At 45.8% G+C, this 18,669-nt stretch overlaps 1 protein-coding gene across 1 annotated transcript in view; it reads left to right on the top strand.

The window, feature by feature from the left end:
- Positions 1 to 18,669, top strand: part of BUB1 (BUB1 mitotic checkpoint serine/threonine kinase) — a 228,455-nt gene that overhangs the window by 97,468 nt on the left and 112,318 nt on the right. Inside the window, exons 11-13 of the mRNA XM_075339584.1 lie at positions 6,985 to 7,093; positions 7,589 to 7,661; positions 8,751 to 8,913. Coding sequence (XP_075195699.1) covers positions 6,985 to 7,093; positions 7,589 to 7,661; positions 8,751 to 8,913 — 345 coding nt within the window. The remainder of the gene's footprint in view (positions 1 to 6,984; positions 7,094 to 7,588; positions 7,662 to 8,750; positions 8,914 to 18,669) is intronic.

Below are 18,669 nucleotides of genomic sequence, written 5' to 3'. Positions count from 1 at the left end.
TTCAGCGCGGCCCGCGCTTTTACGGCGGCCGCGCTGATAACTAGAGTCCCCGGCTTTTGCGGCCTGCTTCCGTTCGTTCCCGCCCCCAGACCTGCCAGTCAGGAGAGGGGCGGGACGCTGGCTACTTCTATGAATCGGTCGCGCCGGCCGCTGGAACTGCGGCGCGGCTGGCACTTGTGGTGCGCCGGGGACTTCAGCGCGGCCCGCGCTTTTACGGCGGCCGCGCTGTTAACTCGAGTCCCCGGCTTCTGGGCCTAGCTCCCTTCGTTGCCGCCCACAGCCCTGACAGTCAGGGTAGGGGCGTGACGCTGCATAGAGCAGAGCTGAGAGCTGGAGTATGTTTTGCATACTCCACCCCTCTCACTGTGTGCACTGTGAGTCCGGATTCCCGCACTTTCTCAGGCACGCCCACGGCTTCCTTCTCTACAAGGACACCGGCAGCCATTAGTGTCAGTTTCTGTACGATACAGAGACAAGTGTGGAAGACCCTGGCATTCTGATAGTCACACAATCGCTGTAACAGGCGTTAAGCAGCACCTGTGGTGCTAACCCCACTAGTGCAGAAGTGCACTTATAGATATGCTTGTACTATATACATTGCACTGTTTGGTCGCACGTTGTATATACCCTCCTGGATTATGCGGAGGAGTTATCAGCATATTCTCTGTGTAAAACAAAGGTGCAGAACCACATGTTTTTCTATACAGCTGGTACAGCATGTACGGCTATACGGCCGGCAGGTACATAGACTCCCATTGTATGCACTAATGGCCAGGGGATGAGGACGGTGTCTGCAGTATTTACTGACAGTTTTTCTGAGACTATGGCTATGATACTAGAAGCCTAGCAGTCCGGACATGTCTCTCACAATATGGGCACTGTTGAATCATTGATCCATGGCCCCCCTCAGTGTGAATAACTAACAGCTCCGGGAATGTCACACGCATCCCAGAGTCACGGCTCTGCACGGACGTCAGTCCCAGACAGCCTAAGTGGGCTCGCTATGAGCGGCCTCGGTTTCATCAGGGTCCTAACAGAAGGACTCGCTGTGTAATGAGGCGGAAGTAGCGGCTCAGGATTCTGATCCTGAGACCGCTCTCAATCTGGATACACCTGCTTGTGACGCCATAGTAAATAATCTTATAGCGTCCATCTATAGAATGTGGGTTATTTCTCACAGCTCCTCCAGTGGAGGAGTCAGCTTCACGTATTTTTCTGGACCACTCTGCCTTCAGAGAGGCAGTCCAGGAACACCACGCTTATCCAGATATGCGCTTCTCCAAACGGCTTAGGATACACGTTATCCCTGTCCCCTGACTTGGTCAAGGACTGGACCCAATGTCCCGAGCGGCATCCTCCAATCTCCAGGCTTGTAGCTAGATCCATAGTTGCAGTGGGAGATGGAACTGCAAACTCAAAGATGCCACTGACAGACAGATGGATCTCTGGTCGAAAGCCATCTATGAGGCTGTCGGCGCACCGTTGGCTCCGGCATTCTCTCCCTTGGGGCACTCCAAGCTATTTCAGCTTGTCTTACACAGATTGACACGGTTACACGTACATCTGTGCCGCAGGTGGCATCCTTAACCTCTCAAATGTCTGCATTTGTTTCTTACGCGATTCAGGCTGTCCTGGACTCTGCGAACCGTGCGGCGGTAGCCTCCGCTACTCCGTGTTTTTAAGCAGAGCCTGGTCTGCTCGTTAAGTGAATGGAAGGCAGATTCTGCTTCCAAAAAAAAAAAAAAAAAAAAAAGGTTGCCTAACCAGTTGCCTTTTTCTGCTGACCGACTGTTTGGTGAGCGTTGGATGTAACCATCAAACAGTCCAGGGGTAAGGATTCATCCTTTCCTCAGCCCGGACACAACAAACCCCAACAGAGCAAGAGGCAGTCGGGGTTTTCGGCCTTTTCGAGGCTCGGGCAGGTCCCATTTTTCCTCGTCCAATGTGGACTCAAAAGGATCAGAGGAGCTAAGATTCTTAGCGGGCTCAGTCTCGCCCAAAAAAGCGACAGTCTGAAAACCCGCTTCCAAGGCGGCTTCCTCATGACTTGCGGCCTCGGTCGGTAGCAGGCTCTCCCGCCTTGGCGATATTTAGCTGCCATAGGTCAATGACCATTGAGTGTGAGACATTCTGTCTCACGGGTACAGGATAGAGCTCACTTCTCGTCCTCCAACTCGATTCTTCAGAATTTCTCCACCTCCCGGCCGGGCCGCTGCTCTTCTGCAAACAGGGTGCACTCTATAGGCAGAAAGAGTGATGACCCCCGTTCCTCTTCAGGAACAAGGTCACGGTTTTTACCCCAAATTCTTTGCGGTACCTATAACAACGGGCCGTTCCGTCCCGTTCTGGATCTAAAAATGCTCAGCAAGCTCGTGGACACCAGGCGGTTCCGGATGGAATCCTCCGCCATGTCATCGCCTCAAGGTCCCAAGGATATTTCCTAGCATCATTAGGCATCAAGGATGCTTATCCACACGTGCCGATTGATCCAGAGCACTAGCGTTTCTACGCTTCGTTATAGGAGACGAACACCCTCTGTTCGTAGCTCTACCTTCCGGCTAGCGACAGTCCAACTGGTCTTCGCCAAGGTCAGGGCAGCAGTAGTCACAGTCCTGCACTCTCAGGGTCACTCTGTGGTCCCGTATTTAGACGATCTACTTGTCAAGGCACTCTCTTAGGAAACATGCCAACACTGCCCGAACGTTGCGCTGGAGACTCTCTAGAGTTTTGGGTGGATCATCAACTTTTTAAAGTCTGATCCGACCCCGACCCTATCGATAACATATCTAGGCATAGAGTTTCTTACTCTCTCAGCGATAGTGAAGCTGCCGCTAGACAAACAGCATTCACTACGGGCTGCAAGCTCTTCTTTAAGAACCAGTCGCACACATTGAGACGCCTCATGCACTTCCTACGTAAGATGGTAGCAATGGAGGCAGTTCCTTTCGCGCAGTTTTACTGCGTCCACTACAATGGGACATTCTCCGCCAATGGGACGAGGAGTCGACGTCCCTCAACAGAGTCGTCGTTCTTTCTCAGGCGGCCAAGGAATCTCTACGGTGGTGGCTTCTTCTCACCTCTTGGTCAAAAAGAAGGTCCTTCCTATCCCCGTCCTGGGCGATAGTTACGACAGACGCGAGTCTATCAGGGTGGGGAGCAGTTTTTCTCCACTACAGCGCTCAGGGTACGTGGACTCAGCAAGAGTCCACTCTTCGGATCAATGTTCTTGAACACAGAGCAGTGTATCTTGCCCTACAATCCTTCCAACAGCGGCTGGAAAGCAAGCATATCCGACTTCAGTCGGACAGCTCCACAGCGGTGGCATACATCAACCACCAAGGAAGAACGCGCAACCGGCAAGCCTTCCAGGAAGTCCGGCAGGTTCTGATGTGGGTGGAAGACACGGCATCCACCATATCCACAATTCACATCCCAAGTGTGGAAACTAGGAAGCTGACTTCCTAAGTCGCTGAGGTGTGGCCGAAAGAGTATGGTCTCCTCACCCGGACGGGTTTCAGGAGATCTGGCGCCGCTGACAGAGGCCGGACGTCGATCTAATGGCGTCACGGCACAACAACAATGTGCCAGCTTCATGGCACGGTTTCACATTCATCGAGCTCTGGCGGCAAACGCCTTAGTTCAGCATTGGTCGCAGTTCCAGCTACCTTAGGTGCCACCTCTGGCATTGTTGCCCAGAGTACTGCGCTAGATCAACACCGACTGCGGCCGCGCCATCCTCGTCGCTTCAAATTGGCCGAGGATGTTGTGGTACTCGGTTCTGTGGTGCCTCACGGTAGGCTAACCGGGGGCACTACCAGACCAATCAGACTGGCTGTCTCAAGGGCCATTCTTCCATTTGAATTCTACGGCCCTCAACCGGATGGTGTGGCATTGAGTCCTGGAACCTAGTGTCGTCAGGATTACCTCAGGACGTGGTTGCCACCATGAGACAGGCTAGCATACCAACGTCCGCCAAGATTGACCACAGGACGTGGAAGATGTTCTTATCTCGGTGCTCGGCGCAGGGTGTTTCTCCCTGGCCGGTTGCATCGTCTATGTTTCCTTCCTTCCTGCAATCTAGGTAGGAAAATGGGTTGTCGCTCAGTTCCCTTTAGGGACAAGTCTCAGCGCTATCTGTATTTTTTCAGAAACGACGACTTCCTCAGGTACGCACGTTCCTACGGGGAGTTTGTCTTCTCAGCACTCCGTACAAGCGGCCGTTAGAGCCCTGAGATCTGAACAAGGTTCTAATTGCTCTCCAGATGCCGCCTTTCGAGCCTTTGAAGGATGTCTCCCTTCCCGTTTTTCACGGGAAGTGGCCTTCTAGTAACGGTCTCGTCTCTTAGGAGAGTTTCCGAGCTAGCAACGCTCTCATACAAACTCCCTTCCTGGTCCTTCACCAGGACAGGGTAGTTCTGCGTCCGGTTCCGGAATTTCTCCCTAAGGTGGTATCCCATTTTCATATCAATCAGGATATCACCTCACCTTCTTTGTGTCCTCGTCCAGTCCATCAATTTCAGAAAGATTTGCATCTGTTGGTTCTGGTGAGAGCACTCAGGTTCTACTTCCCGCATGGCGCTCCTGCGCCACCCGGATGCACTCTTTGTCCTTGTCGCTGGTCGGCGTAAACAGTCGCAAGCTTCCAGATCCACCCTTGCTCGGGGGCTCGAGGAACCAATTCTTGAAACCTACAGTTCTACTGGGCTTCTGGTTCTCTCAAGGCCGAAGGCCCATTCTACCAGAGCAGTGGGTGCATCCTGGGCATTACGGCACCAGGCTACGGCTCAGCAGGTGTGTCAGGCACCCACCTGGTCGAGTCTACTTACTTTTACCAAGCATTATCAGATGCATAGCTACGCTTCGGCAGACGCCAGCCTAGGTAGATAAGTCATTCAGGCGGCGGTTGGCCACCTGTAGGAGAGGGCCGTTTGACGGCCCTATCATGAGGTATTCTTTTACCCACCCAGGGATTGCTTTTGGACATCCCAATTGTCTGGGTCTCCCAATGGAGCGACAAAGAAGAAGGGAATTTTGTTTACTTACCGTAAATTCCTTTTCTTCTAGCTCCAATTGGGAGACCCAGCACCCGCCCTGTTTTCTCGGGGTTTTTCTGTTTTTTCGGGTACACATGTTGTTCATGTGGTATGGTTCAGTTCTCCGATGTTTCCTCGGATTGAATTGGTCTTTAAACCAGTTATTGGCTTTCCTCCTTCTTGCTTTGGCACTAAAACTGGTGAGCCAGTGATCCCACTGGGGGTGTATAGCCAGAAGGGGAGGGGCCTTACACTTTTAAGTGTAATACTTTGTGTGGCCTCCAGAGGCAATAGCTATACACCCAATTGTCTGGGTCTCCCAATTGGAGCTAGAAGAAAAGGAATTTACGGTAAGTAAACAAAATTCCCTTCGTCCTTGTCGCTGGCCGGCGTAAAGGGACACAAGCTTCCAAATCAACCCTGGCCCGGTGGATCAAGGAACCAATTCTCGAAGCTTATCGTTCCTCGGGGCTTCCGGTTCCCTCAGGGCTGAAGGCCCATTCTACCAGGGCCGTGGGAGCGTCCTGGGCCTTGCGGCACCAGGCTACGGCTCAGCAGGTGTGTCAGGCGGCTACCTGGTCGAGCCTGCACACTTTCACGAAACACTATCAGGTGCATACCTATGCTTCGGCAGATGCCAGCCTAGGTAGGCGAGTCCTTCAGGCGGCGGTTGCCCACCTGTAGGACGGAGCCGTTACGGCTCTATTATGAGGTATTATTTACCCACCCAGGGACTGCTTTTGGACGTCCCAATTGTCTGGGTCTCCCAATGGAGCGACAAAGAAGAAGGGAATTTTGTTTACTTACCGTAAATTCCTTTTCTTCTAGCTCCAATTGGGAGACCCAGCACCCGCCCCTGTTTTTTGTGTACACATGTTGTTCATGTTGAATGGTTTCAGTTCTCCGATATTCCTTCGGATTGAATTTACTTTAAACCAGTTTATAATTTTTTTCCTCCTTCTTGCTTTTGCACCAAAACTGAGGAGCCCGTGAGAGCACGGGGGGTGTATAGGCAGAAGGGGAGGGGCTTTACACTTCTAGTGTAATACTTTGTGCGGCCTCCGGAGGCATAGCCTATACACCCAATTGTCTGGGTCTCCCAATTGGAGCTAGAAGAAAAGGAATTTACGGTAAGTAAACAAAATTCCCTTCTCAGAATGTACCCGAATGTTGATTTTGCTACTTCAAGCATGTCTGCTATCTCTCTGATGGATTTTTTCTTTTTTTTTCAGCCTCAGGATGTTCTGCTTCAGCTCAATTGAGAGTTCCTTAGACCGCATGTTGTCTGGTCACAGCAACAGCTTCCAAATGCAAAACCACACACCTGTAATCAACCCCAGACCTTTTAACTACTTCATTGATTACAGGTTAACGAGGGAGACGCCTTCAGAGTTAATTGCAGCCCTTAGAGTCCCTTGTCCAATTACTTTTGGTCCCTTGAAAAAGAGGAGGCTATGCATTACAGAGCTATGATTCCTAAACCCTTTCTCCGATTTGGATGTGAAAACTCTCATATTGCAGCTGGGAGTGTGCACTTTCAGCCCATATTATATATATAATTGTATTTCTGAACATGTTTTTGTAAACGGCTACAATAACAAAACTTGTGTCACTGTCCAAATATTTCTGGACCTAACTGTATGCACTTTCAGATCTGATCTATTGTGCGGGGCTACTGACACAAGTCATCATCTGGAGACCTGATCTTAATAGTTGTTTTCTAAGATTGTTATTGAAGCGTCAAGCTGGCAGACACGAACCACGCATCATGGTCGCATGAGCCAAATGTATCTCGTGAGCCACAGGTTTGGGATCCATGATCTAAAGCATAGTTAACCAAGCTTAAGCCACTTTATGGCATTCACTACTTATTTTCCCTTCAGCTTCTTGTGATGTTGGTGAGATAGACTTTTTTTAAATTTCTTCTTACAATAATCAATTGTCTTCATAGTCACTACAAACTCAACCCGAGGAGGTTCCCTGGCATTGCACAGTACAGCTGTTTCAATGATGCCTTCTGCCTTTTGCATCTTTGAGGATGATGCAGCTAGAGGAAACAGGTAAGTTGTGAGAGCACAAATTATTGCATTTTTAAATATTCACTAAACTGATCAATATGAAAAAATACGTCTCTTGCTCGTGGCTCTCTGTCTTTGTCCCTTTATGCTACAACTGGCTCTCTCCCCCTCTCTCTCGGTCTGTGACTGTCTCTCGGTCTGTGACTGTCTCTCGGTCTGTGACTGTCTCTCGGTCTGTGACTGTCTCTCGGTCTGTGACTGTCTCTCGGTCTGTGACTGTCTCTCGGTCTGTGACTGTCTCTCGGTCTGTGACTGTCTCTCGGTCTGTGACTGTCTCTCGGTCTGTGACTGTCTCTCGGTCTGTGACTGTCTCTCGGTCTGTGACTGTCTCTCGGTCTGTGACTGTCTCTCGGTCTGTGACTGTGTCTCGCTTTCTCTCGATCTGACACTGGTGTGCGCTCTGTTTCTTGGGGGGGGACACTGGCGCGCATGCTCTTCTCTCTCATTAAGCTAATATCCATTTCCATTCTTTTTCAGCACTATACACATGAAATCAGTAGAGTCAAGAACTTTTGAAGAGTCGCCTATATTCAAGCCTGCTTATGAAAATGTAATTTTTTGCACCATCTGTTACCATAGTTGTAATTCTGATTAGTAATTGTTGCCTAATTAAATTTTTTGTTGCTGGTAATGTATGGCTACCTAACTTCAGAGGATATACCATCACTTTTTAATAGGGTGGTAGTCCAAATTCTTTGAGTCCCACAATCCTGACAATATGGGGAGAGCAGCAGTGGTTTAGCACATCATTTTCTAGTTAATCCTCCACAGCAGCATTCCAACAGGTCACATTTTACCAATCAGATGGCAATATGCCATCGCTCTTTATAAAATGCTCTTTTTTAACTCCTTAGCGTAAAATGATGTATAGTTAGTGCTGTGGTTGTTGTGGTTTGAGTGCGCTCAAGAGCTGAGCTCCCTTTACTACAATTGGTAGGTGCTGACATCTGTGTTTAACAGCAGTGACTGGAGCTGAGTTCTAAATGCTGCTGTCGACCGTGTCAATGCTGCTGTCAATCTCTAACAGCAGTTTAATAGGAGCTGCTGCTGGTGCTCATGTACACCTATTCCCATTGATAAACTACAACTAGATTGCAGAGCACCAGTGAGTTACTATGGCAGCCGAAAGATCCCATCACAGCCATTGATGTACTTAGTACTTCTGCTAACCTTAGCTATGGACTGAGACCCCCATCCCTGTCATGATAGTGCTTCTATAAAATCCTATTGCTGGCAATCATAGGAAACCTTGATATATTGCGCAAGTGATCAGAATAAATTAAAGTCTACAAAATGGAAAAGAAAAAGAAAAATCAAATCCCTCACACCGTTCTCAATGTCACCTCACTTTTTGTTTGTGTTTTTCTTTTTTTCTTCCTCTGTTTCATGTATACCAAACTATAAAATTGTCTTTTGAACTTCACAGCATAGCCCTCAAAAAAAAATATGAAACGAAAAATTAAAAAAAATATATGGCTATGGAGACAGGAAAAATGACGGAAAGTCTCCTTGTCGGGAATGGGTTTATTTTTAAGAAAACCTAGCAATCCAAATCTCTTCTAAGAACTTGAATTCGTAAAGGAAAAAAATATTTACACTTTTTTTTTTTTCTTTTTCTCCTATCCCCTTCCCCTTACAGGATGAAGTCTGGACAACTGAATCGCTGGTAAAAGATTGTTCTGTATGGGCTGCACGAAACAAAACGCTGGCCTCAAGTCCCACCAGAACTAGAGACTTTTCAACTGCAGCTCCTGCCAGCAACAAGCAGCCCGAGCATACGTGGAAGGTTTTGGAAGACAAAGGTAGAATTGATAACATCTTGACACTTATTATCCAGCTACGTTTATTGATATGCTGTAACATACACGTCCTCTGATTTATCTTCTACAGTACTATTTTTAAGGGAAACCTGTCAGGTGCGATATGCACCCAGATCCACGAGCAGTTCTGTTTATGTTGCTAATCCTTGCCTAACCGTCCCTGTATACACTAGCATAGATAAAGAGATCTTTAGAAAAAGTATTTCTAAAGATTCTGTATAATATGCTTATGAGTACAGGGACTAGTCGTAAGGGCATTATATCCCCCGACTAGTCTGCCCTTTTAGCATGTTAGTACGCCCACAGGGGCATACTAACATTCTATTCAATGCAGCATCACCAGCGGTGATGCGCGTACCTGTGTCCACGGTGAACCCTGAAGCTGAATGCCCCACACTTCCGGTCATGTGCACTAGACCTGTCTGAAACCGGGACTCGTGGAAGCATGTTTAACGCAAAACGGCCGTCGTCCGTGAGGGATCCTGTACCCAGCTCCTTCACTGCCTTTTTAATATGCACCGCTTAATTTAATAAAAAAAAGAAAAATTGTTTTGTTTTTTTTACCAGAGACTCGGTGTGCCGCTGGACTTTTTTTTCTATATGGTTCCAAATACTTCAAAACTGCTCCAGGTGGCCCCAACCACTTGGGTAGCGTGAACCTTAAAGGGAATCTGTCAGCAGGTTTTTGCTAACTCCTCTTATAGCAGCAAAGAGAAGTTTGTGATTACGTGTTCTGCACAGTAGACTTACTTAAGACTGCTTCCCACAGGGTAGACTGGCGTATAACTTCTCAATCAGCCAATTCATAGAAAGGAAAAAAGCGGCTGACTCAAAGGAAGGTACAGAGTCCGCTTCAGACCAGGAACTGCCTGACTCTGGGCAGGTAGAGAACCAGACGATCCAGGAACATTAATGTCATGACCCAACAAAAGAGATGGTCAAGCTGCAGGGGCATGATTGTCAAGGTCAGAATGACGATGATGATGAGACTCAAAGGATCTCTTGATATCCGGCTGCTGCTTCTAATTAAAATGTCATGGGTGCACACGAGAATGAAAAATAACTGCACAGCAAGTCAGTTACATCTATCTCCATGACTGGCTCTTAACCAAGTGTGTTCTTTATTGTTTGAAAGAGACTCTAGACCAAACAGTAAGGGGGTGTGAACAAAAGTTTTAGTCCAATCAAGTATCGTAAGTCAGGGCTTCATGACGTAGAGAGATCTGCATATTCTCCGTTGATTGGTCAGTCTAGGATCCAGGAATTTCTTTGTCGATTTGTCTTGGGTGGAGAACAGGAAATGGTGGCCATCTTTACAATCACATGTGGTGGTATATACTGTGTCTAAGGAAAATACACTGAATATGCAATATACATATATACATGTTAGTAAGAAACAAAAGCATTCACAAATATGTGTGTTAGTTCACATCTACTGAACTATATAACTGAGTCTATGAAATGGCTGAATTAAGTATTTTTGGATACTCAATTCTTTATCCTCAACAGTCCCCCCTAAAGACTTACTTCTGCCATTTCTAAATACTAAGGGTACTGTGTTCCCTTAGGAAGAGAGGTAGAAAGATCTGTTGAAAAACCTGCCTAACTGAACGTTGAAACATGGGCGGAAAGGGGAAAGGGGTTGTCTTCACCGGTTTGAGACCAAGGACTCCTAGGCGAGTCCTCACCCTTTGTAGTTGGACTTTCCCATGTCTCAAGGTTCTCTAAGTCCTCTCTTCTAACTGTTCTGGCAATACTGGTCTAAAACTGTACAGGGTTTTCTGAAAAGGATAAGTATGAGCAGAACGCTCAGTGCAGCTCCGGTCGATTAACCCTTCTACAATGCGAGGTGTGGATCCATAGATTTTCTGTGGTGGGATCAGCTCCTCTAGTGTTGACTCATGGCTCTTTCTCGCTTGTCCTTTAGGATCAATCAGTCTCCTGACTGGAGACCATATGCTAATAGCTCTGATTTAAGATCTGGAATTGGAGAATACACCTGTTTATCACACTATTCAGTCAATTATATAAAAATATACATGCCTATGCTAAACCAAAAAACATCTTACATAAAGACCTGCTTATTGCAAAAAGAAAACAGAACATATACATTTTATACACCATTTACTAGTTTCCACTTTTCTATAAAATATACACTTTTTGTAAACACATTTTCCTTTACATACCACCTTCATGTGCTTCTCAACAATAATGTCGTTTTCTGCACTGGAATACCTCTGACCAAACCTGGAAAGAAATTTACACAACACGCACAGACTTGCATACAACGTGCTCATGATATACATCTATAATCAGTTTGCAGTCTCTAAGAATGGGTAGAGTAGGTGCAGGGTGTTTCTACGGACTCTTTACAGTTTTTTTCTCACTTCGTTCTAGGCACTTGTCTCACAAGACTGGGTGAATCTGCCCACCTGGGTACTGAACCCGGTGTCACCAAAGCACACACTGACAATTGTCTTTCACAGATGTTACCTGGGCCATCATTAAGAAGAGCTCTCATGACAGAGAAAGCTTACCACCCTTTATCCACAGACCTTCCTCAGTCAGCTGGCTCCCTGCATGTCACACTCCATTCCTTGTTGTATCGCTTGTTCCTGTAGGGATTTAAGAACACAAGGAGTAACAGAAGTCACTGACGTGACCAATGTCACCAAGGCATGGTCGGTATTGGTGAAAGACTCTCAACTCTAGGCCCGTTCACTGCTTCTTGGTCAGCTGCACCTGTGCGAGGATCTCCATCCGAATCCATCAGCTCAGATCTAGACTTTCTTTTCGGCATACCTAATTCATTTGACAACGGGAAGAAAATCTACAACCTACATACACCTCTAAAGACTCTTACCCACTCCTGTTCTACCCATCTAGAGAGGGCATTTAATGCATCACTGTCTCCTGTATCAATAGGATTGGAGGGAGTGGTCGAATTTAGATCTACCTCATGTGGTGTAAACAGCAGCATATCCAGTGCAGAATCGACCACCATCTGGTTTCATCTATAAAAACAAAAACTAAAAAAATATACATTAGATCATTCTTATAACTTCATCTCTGATCATAATACAGTTAGTGGTCATCTATACTTCACATGACTGAGAATACTTAATAAATAAACAAACAAATAAATAAACAAATAAACATATAAGACAAGACTTTCCTATTTCAGTTAACAGATATACCTCATAGTAATCTAATAAACATAACCTATGGGAAAAAGGTCAGCTTCAAAACCAAGGTCAACTTCAAAACCTATCTAATATGCCTGCTGCGCCCTCCAAGAAACTGGAGAATATAATTAATACCTTATTCCCCCCTTGTTTAATTGTTTATTTACCAATATGGCAAAATTCAGCATTTTTATACTGGTATTCCCTAAAAGAAAAGATAAAACAGCAGGTAATAAATTAGCCACATACTAAAACCTAAAAAGAACAAACACTGAAAATAACGTATATCTTACAACACTATACATTACTGGGAAATTTTAAAAACTTTACAATAAACAACACTGTATCCATAAAGAAAAGAAAAACCTTTCATAGTAGAAACGACTGAGACATGATGAAATGACAGCTGTGACTGGGCGACTAACTGGCAAAAAATATATGAATGGTTTAGAAATAATCGTAAAAACAGAAAAGGTGATAGAGTCACAAAATAAAAATATATTGTTCAAATAAATCGCCATTAAACACAAAACAACACAAATTATATCGCACATCCCATAAAATTTAATATTCCCTATTCAGGTATAAACAGCAAACTAAAAATGTGAAATCCTGAACTCTAAGGGTTAAACCAAACTCATGTCACTATTGGAGAAAGACACATTCCATCAAGACACATTCCATCCCTGTCTCTTAAAAGCGAGACAGGAAGAAGAAAAAAAAACTCATCCTTTGTTATAACAAAGACGTAGCAGTGAACACATTCATTACCCATATCTACATAGAATGCATTATACATTTTTCCTAATTCCTTTTTTACAAATGGATTTGATACATTTTGACATCAGTAGGGGTAAGTCGTTTACAATTTTTGTTTTAAATTAACTAACACAGTACAAAGATATATATATATATATATATATATATATTTACCTTCCTCTATTTTATTTTATGATATAATACTGCAGGACTTCTAAAATACCAATTGATTTTATGTGAACAGAAAATTCTGTAAAAGTTTCACTTACTTATCTTTGACTTGCACTTATGGGATAGCTGAGTAAACAAATATACAATTTATACTTATTCAAATGTGTTAGTCATATATACCAGAGAACACCTCCCACCGGGGATGGGTGGAGAGCTTTGAACAAAGAGCCATTGCGAGGGGTGTGGCTTATGAGGTGTACTGCCATCAGTGGGTGTAGCAAGACGGCTGCCACAGGAAGTTCCATGCACCTGACTTCCGGGTGCAGCATCCATGTTGTGACTCCCTGGGTGTACTGGGAGTGGCTGGAACTACGTAGTAAACCAGGGATACTTTTGGTGCCTGTAAATTTGCATTTCAGCATACAAAGGAGAGATATGATTAGCACCAGATATAATGACTTCTAGAGCAGAACAATGAGGCACCGCTAGAGAAACACATTTAGTGATTCTACAAACAGCAACAGACAGTGAATGAGGTCTTTGTTCTTCATTATAAACTCACTACAGATTAATCTGAACTTCAATACATGGGTTGCAGCCTGCCATCTAGTGGTAGTCCAACGATATTACACAACTTTTTGCAATCTTTTATATTTTTTCCGTTTTTTGTAACTAGGGCGACAGCGTTCTCAGCTCCTACTAAAAACAACATATTTATCTTTTGAACAGAGTATACAGTGCTTAATTGGATCGGCCGTTCCAATGGAGTCCTTTCTCGTCTCGTCCGCGTTTGTAACACGCTGACAGTGACTCGCGTCTAATACGCATGAGAATCCGCTAACTCCAGCACCCTTACCTCAACTAAAGTGAGTTCCTTTCCTGCCTCGTTATGAAGACCTACCGCCTCATAACAGTGACTCACGTTTAAAACGCAGAGGAATTCGCTAAATCCACTTTAAGTTAACAGAACCCTTCCCGCCTCGTTTATTATTTATCCAACATTCAATATCCAATATTTAATATTTCATATTTCATATTTCATATCTAATATTTAATATCTAACAAACAGTGGCTGTGTCCGCAACACAGGGGAATCGCTAGTTCTCATACTTCTGTTCAAAAACAAACAAGTTAAAAAAACTGAAAAATGCATGAACCCGTTAATTTCTCTCAAATCCAAACTAAAATAACACTTGTTTTTCTTTCAAATCATTACAACTCTGCTTGCTTTACGATACAAAGGCTGCAGCCCACTGACCCCCCCCCTCTCTCCTCGCTCCAAAGAGCTGCGCTGTTTTACCCCCCCCCTGTTTCTTAGCTAAGAGACAGCAGAGACCGAGCTGTGTAACTTGATCTCCGCTCTGCCTCAAGCAGCTGGTGGACATATAGCCCCCACCTTTTTGCTTCCTCTGAGTGTAAGAATGTAAGGATGTGCTCCCCCCTCTCGCATTCCTTGTTCTCAATAGAAAGACTGTCATGGATATCCCTGGGCTTAACCAGACCCCCCTTCTCCCTTTGTTCACAGCGAAGAAGAAAAAAACTACAGGCAATTAACTCTCCGAGAACCAAACAGAGAAATCACAAGCTTGATTAACCATACACCTATATACAGATAAAAACAGCTACTCAAGAAAACACCCCATTTCTAATTACAGACAGCCGGATACTTTACAACCTACCCCTAGCCCCTATGGGAGCTGGGTCCTTCTAGCCCACCGGCGGGTGACAGTCACACCGTTAGGTCTCCGGTGCACTACCATTCTCCGGACTAGTGACCACCCACTTTCGCCAGGCGTCTCTCGATCCACAGGTAAAACAGCACACACAATGTATATGATGGTTACCTGCGAAATGAAGGGTGATCAATCCTATCAAGCGACACCTGGATACTTGTGGAGTAGCCCCCAGACGTCCGGACAATGGAAGCTCTGACTCACCCTTTACGGTAGTCCCTTCGTGGTCGCCAGTTGTCAAGGTCAGAATGACGATGATGATGAGACTCAAAGGATCTCTTGATATCCGGCTGCTGCTTCTAATTAAAATGTCATGGGTGCACACGAGAATGAAAAATAACTGCACAGCAAGTCAGTTACATCTATCTCCATGACTGGCTCTTAACCAAGTGTGTTCTTTATTGTTTGAAAGAGACTCTAGACCAAACAGTAAGGGGGTGTGAACAAAAGTTTTAGTCCAATCAAGTATCGTAAGTCAGGGCTTCATGACGTAGAGAGATCTGCATATTCTCCGTTGATTGGTCAGTCTAGGATCCAGGAATTTCTTTGTCGATTTGTCTTGGGTGGAGAACAGGAAATGGTGGCCATCTTTACAATCACATGTGGTGGTATATACTGTGTCTAAGGAAAATACACTGAATATGCAATATACATATATACATGTTAGTAAGAAACAAAAGCATTCACAAATATGTGTGTTAGTTCACATCTACTGAACTATATAACTGAGTCTATGAAATGGCTGAATTAAGTATTTTTGGATACTCAATTCTTTATCCTCAACATGATAAAGACATATGGCAGCGAGTTAACTTTGTGGCAGAAACCATATTTCCCACAATCATCAGGTCATGCAGAAGTGTGGGAAAATGGTACGGGTCGCCTCAGGAAAAAATGCCCGACAGCTTTTCTTTTGGAAGAAAAACCCTTTGTGACCATGTCACTAGGATACTTCCTTTGCTGCCTTTCCCCACCTTAGTGGAGCGAGTTAACAACCTCTCAGATCCTATCATCGAGACTAAAGCTACATGTCCCAGAAGATGAGAAAACTGCCGCCCACCCCAAAGGGTTCCCATGTGGGGGCGCTTTGTAATGCGGAGAAGAACTTTGTTGCCTCTAAATGGAATTTTCAGAATGACTGCACCTATATGCGCACTCACATCGCTGGCTGCAGAGGGTTCTCAGCGGTAGGCCTAATAGGAATTATCGATACATAGGGCGCAAGTAAAATAGTGATCAGGTGGGGTTGGGTGAGCTGGTGTGCGAACTCTTGAGTACAGCTGATGCCAGGAAAGGGCTAGTGGACGCTACGGTGTTCAGCGAGTGGTGTTCCCAGAGGAACAGACGGCCTACTGGAGAGCACACTAAGGCTTTGTGACTCAGGAGCCAGCTTAGAGTGAAGATGGTGGCACCAGGGAGAAGGGGGGGGGATCTGATGCACAGGATGAGAGTCCACATATGAGCCCGGTTTTGGCTGTGAAACCCACAGATGCTAGGCTCCTTGGCTGCTATAGAAACTGGGGAAGCCAAAGGGAAACCAGCGGTGTGTCATGGAAAGGGCATCCCTGTTGGACCATGATAGAGGCCTGGCTCTGGCAGAACTGCAAAATTGCAGGAGGCATGAAGGATCCCACTAGGCCACGGCAGAGGTGAAGGGGTGCTTTTGGGGGGGGGGGGGGGGGGAGGAGGGGGTATAGGGCTGCCTGTAACAGAAGGAAAAAAATAAAAGGTAAATACTTATGATTACAGAGGGGTGCATGCCAAAAGTCATGGTAAGCCAGTGCAACGCAGCAGGATACAGAAGTGACTATACTCTCCTTTCCTGAAGAGGCTTAACCCTGGAATACACATCTTCTGATCTGGAGTCAGACGCAATATCATTGCACCATGAGGTGAGGTACCCTGGGTTGTCTTTACTCCATGCAAAATGCCACTCTGTGTGGGATAGGCAGACAGGAGAAAATCTGGCCTGTCCCCTGACAGACTGCATTTCCCCCTCTTATGTCAGAGCCACAGAGGGGCATTTCTCCTGTTGTAAGGAGAGGAAAAAAAATATTTTGGAAACAAATAAATGACATGGCCAGGCAAGCCTGCAGCTCCAGATCTTTGCCTCCTGTGTAACACTGAGCTAACCTGGGAAAGGTCATTGTCTGCAGGTGGGTATAGCCGGAAGGGAAAGAGACAAATTTTTCTTTGTGTAATTCTCATTCTCTGCCTCCTGGTGGTAGCAGCACACAACCATGGATTCCTTTGATCCAAATATAGTAACTGAGACATTTTTAAAAAATTTTTTTCTTTTTCCCCGCCTGTAAATTGTAAAACTAGTTTTCAGACACATTGCAAAGCTCAGAAAAGAATGAGTGGATTTTTTTTTTCTGGAATGGTTGCAGGTGTCATATCACATTGGCAGAGCCGTGAAGTGCCAGAACAGAAGAAACCCCCACATGTGACCCCATTTTACAAACTACACCCCTCCATGAATTAATCTAGGGGTGCAGTGAAGTATTTCACTAAATTGTATGCCATTGGACAGTGAAGAAATAAATTATTACTTTTTATAATAAAAAAAAAGTTTTAGCCCCAGATCTTACATTTTCACTAGGGAAAATGGGTAAAAGAAAGGCACCACCATTTGTTACCCAATTTCTCCTGAACATAGTAATACTATATGTGGCTTTATTGTACGGTTTGGGGACACGGCAGGGCTTGGGCTTTAGATGTTGTAGAGCGAAAATTGCAAATATGCCATTGTAGTGCTCAAAACACTGCCCAACTTGTGCTTCTGGAGAAACCCACGCTGTAAATTAAGTGGAATTTCCTCCTTACAGTAATGCCAAACATGGATGCTAACTGCAGATTAGGAATACAATGGGGCTTAGGAGGGAAGGGACAGTTGGATTTGGGAGTGCAGACTTCACTGTTTTATTTGGGGAGGTGTAAGAGTTGAGTCCATATGGCTTTTTTTTTCCAGAATCCATGTCCTACCAGTAACATGGAAACCCTACATTTTTCATTATCAGAAGCTGGCCTGAATGGGTGGTTAGCTTTCTGTGGATTGAGTCAAAGCTTTTATTAGTACAGTGTTGCTGTAAATAACACTTTGCATTTATTTTGGCTGTTTACTTTTGTCCTGTGATCTACGCTGAGCACTTACATCTTCATTTCTTTGTCGCTCCATTGGGAGACCCAGACAATTGGGTGTATAGCTACTGCCTCCGGAGGACACACAAAGTATTACACTTAAAAGTGTAAAGCCCCTCCCCTCTGCTATACACCCTCCCGTGCATCACGGGCTCCCCAGTTTTTATGCTTTGTGCGAAGGAGGCACACATCCACGCAAGCTCCACAATTTGGTCAGCAGCAGCTGCTGACTAGATCGGATGGAAGAAAAGAGGGCCCATAACAGGGCCCCCAGCATGCTCCCTTCTCACCCCACTGAGTCGGCAGTGTTGTTAAGGTTGAGGTACCCATTGCGGGTACACAGGCAGGAGCCACATGCTGTTTTCCTTCCCCATCCCTTAGGGGCTCTGGGCGAAGTGGGATCCTATCCGGTCATCCAGGCACTGGGACCGGCCTCCATCCGCAGCCCCTGAGGGATTCTGCCGGACGGAGACTGAGTATCATCAGGGACAGGGCCCTGCATCTACAGGTACTCTGTGTCCCCTTGGGGACGGTGCATAGAGCACCTTGGCCTCAGACGCTGCAGCGCCCGAGGTGATTCGTATGACGCCGGGACTACCGTGCCGACCGCGCCTGCCTGTCGGCCACGGTTTATAACTTTAGTCCCCGGCTTTTGCGGCCTAGTGCCTTTTCACTCCCGCCCACGGCCCTGCCAGTCAGGGGGAAGGGCGGGACGGTCGGTCTAACGCCGACAGTGAGAGCTGGAGCAC

Source organism: Anomaloglossus baeobatrachus, chromosome 3 (genome assembly GCF_048569485.1).
Source record: "Anomaloglossus baeobatrachus isolate aAnoBae1 chromosome 3, aAnoBae1.hap1, whole genome shotgun sequence".
Lineage (NCBI taxonomy): Eukaryota > Metazoa > Chordata > Amphibia > Anura > Aromobatidae > Anomaloglossus > Anomaloglossus baeobatrachus.
Note: the sequence above shows the minus strand (reverse complement) of the source record. Positions and strands in the feature narration are given on the sequence as shown.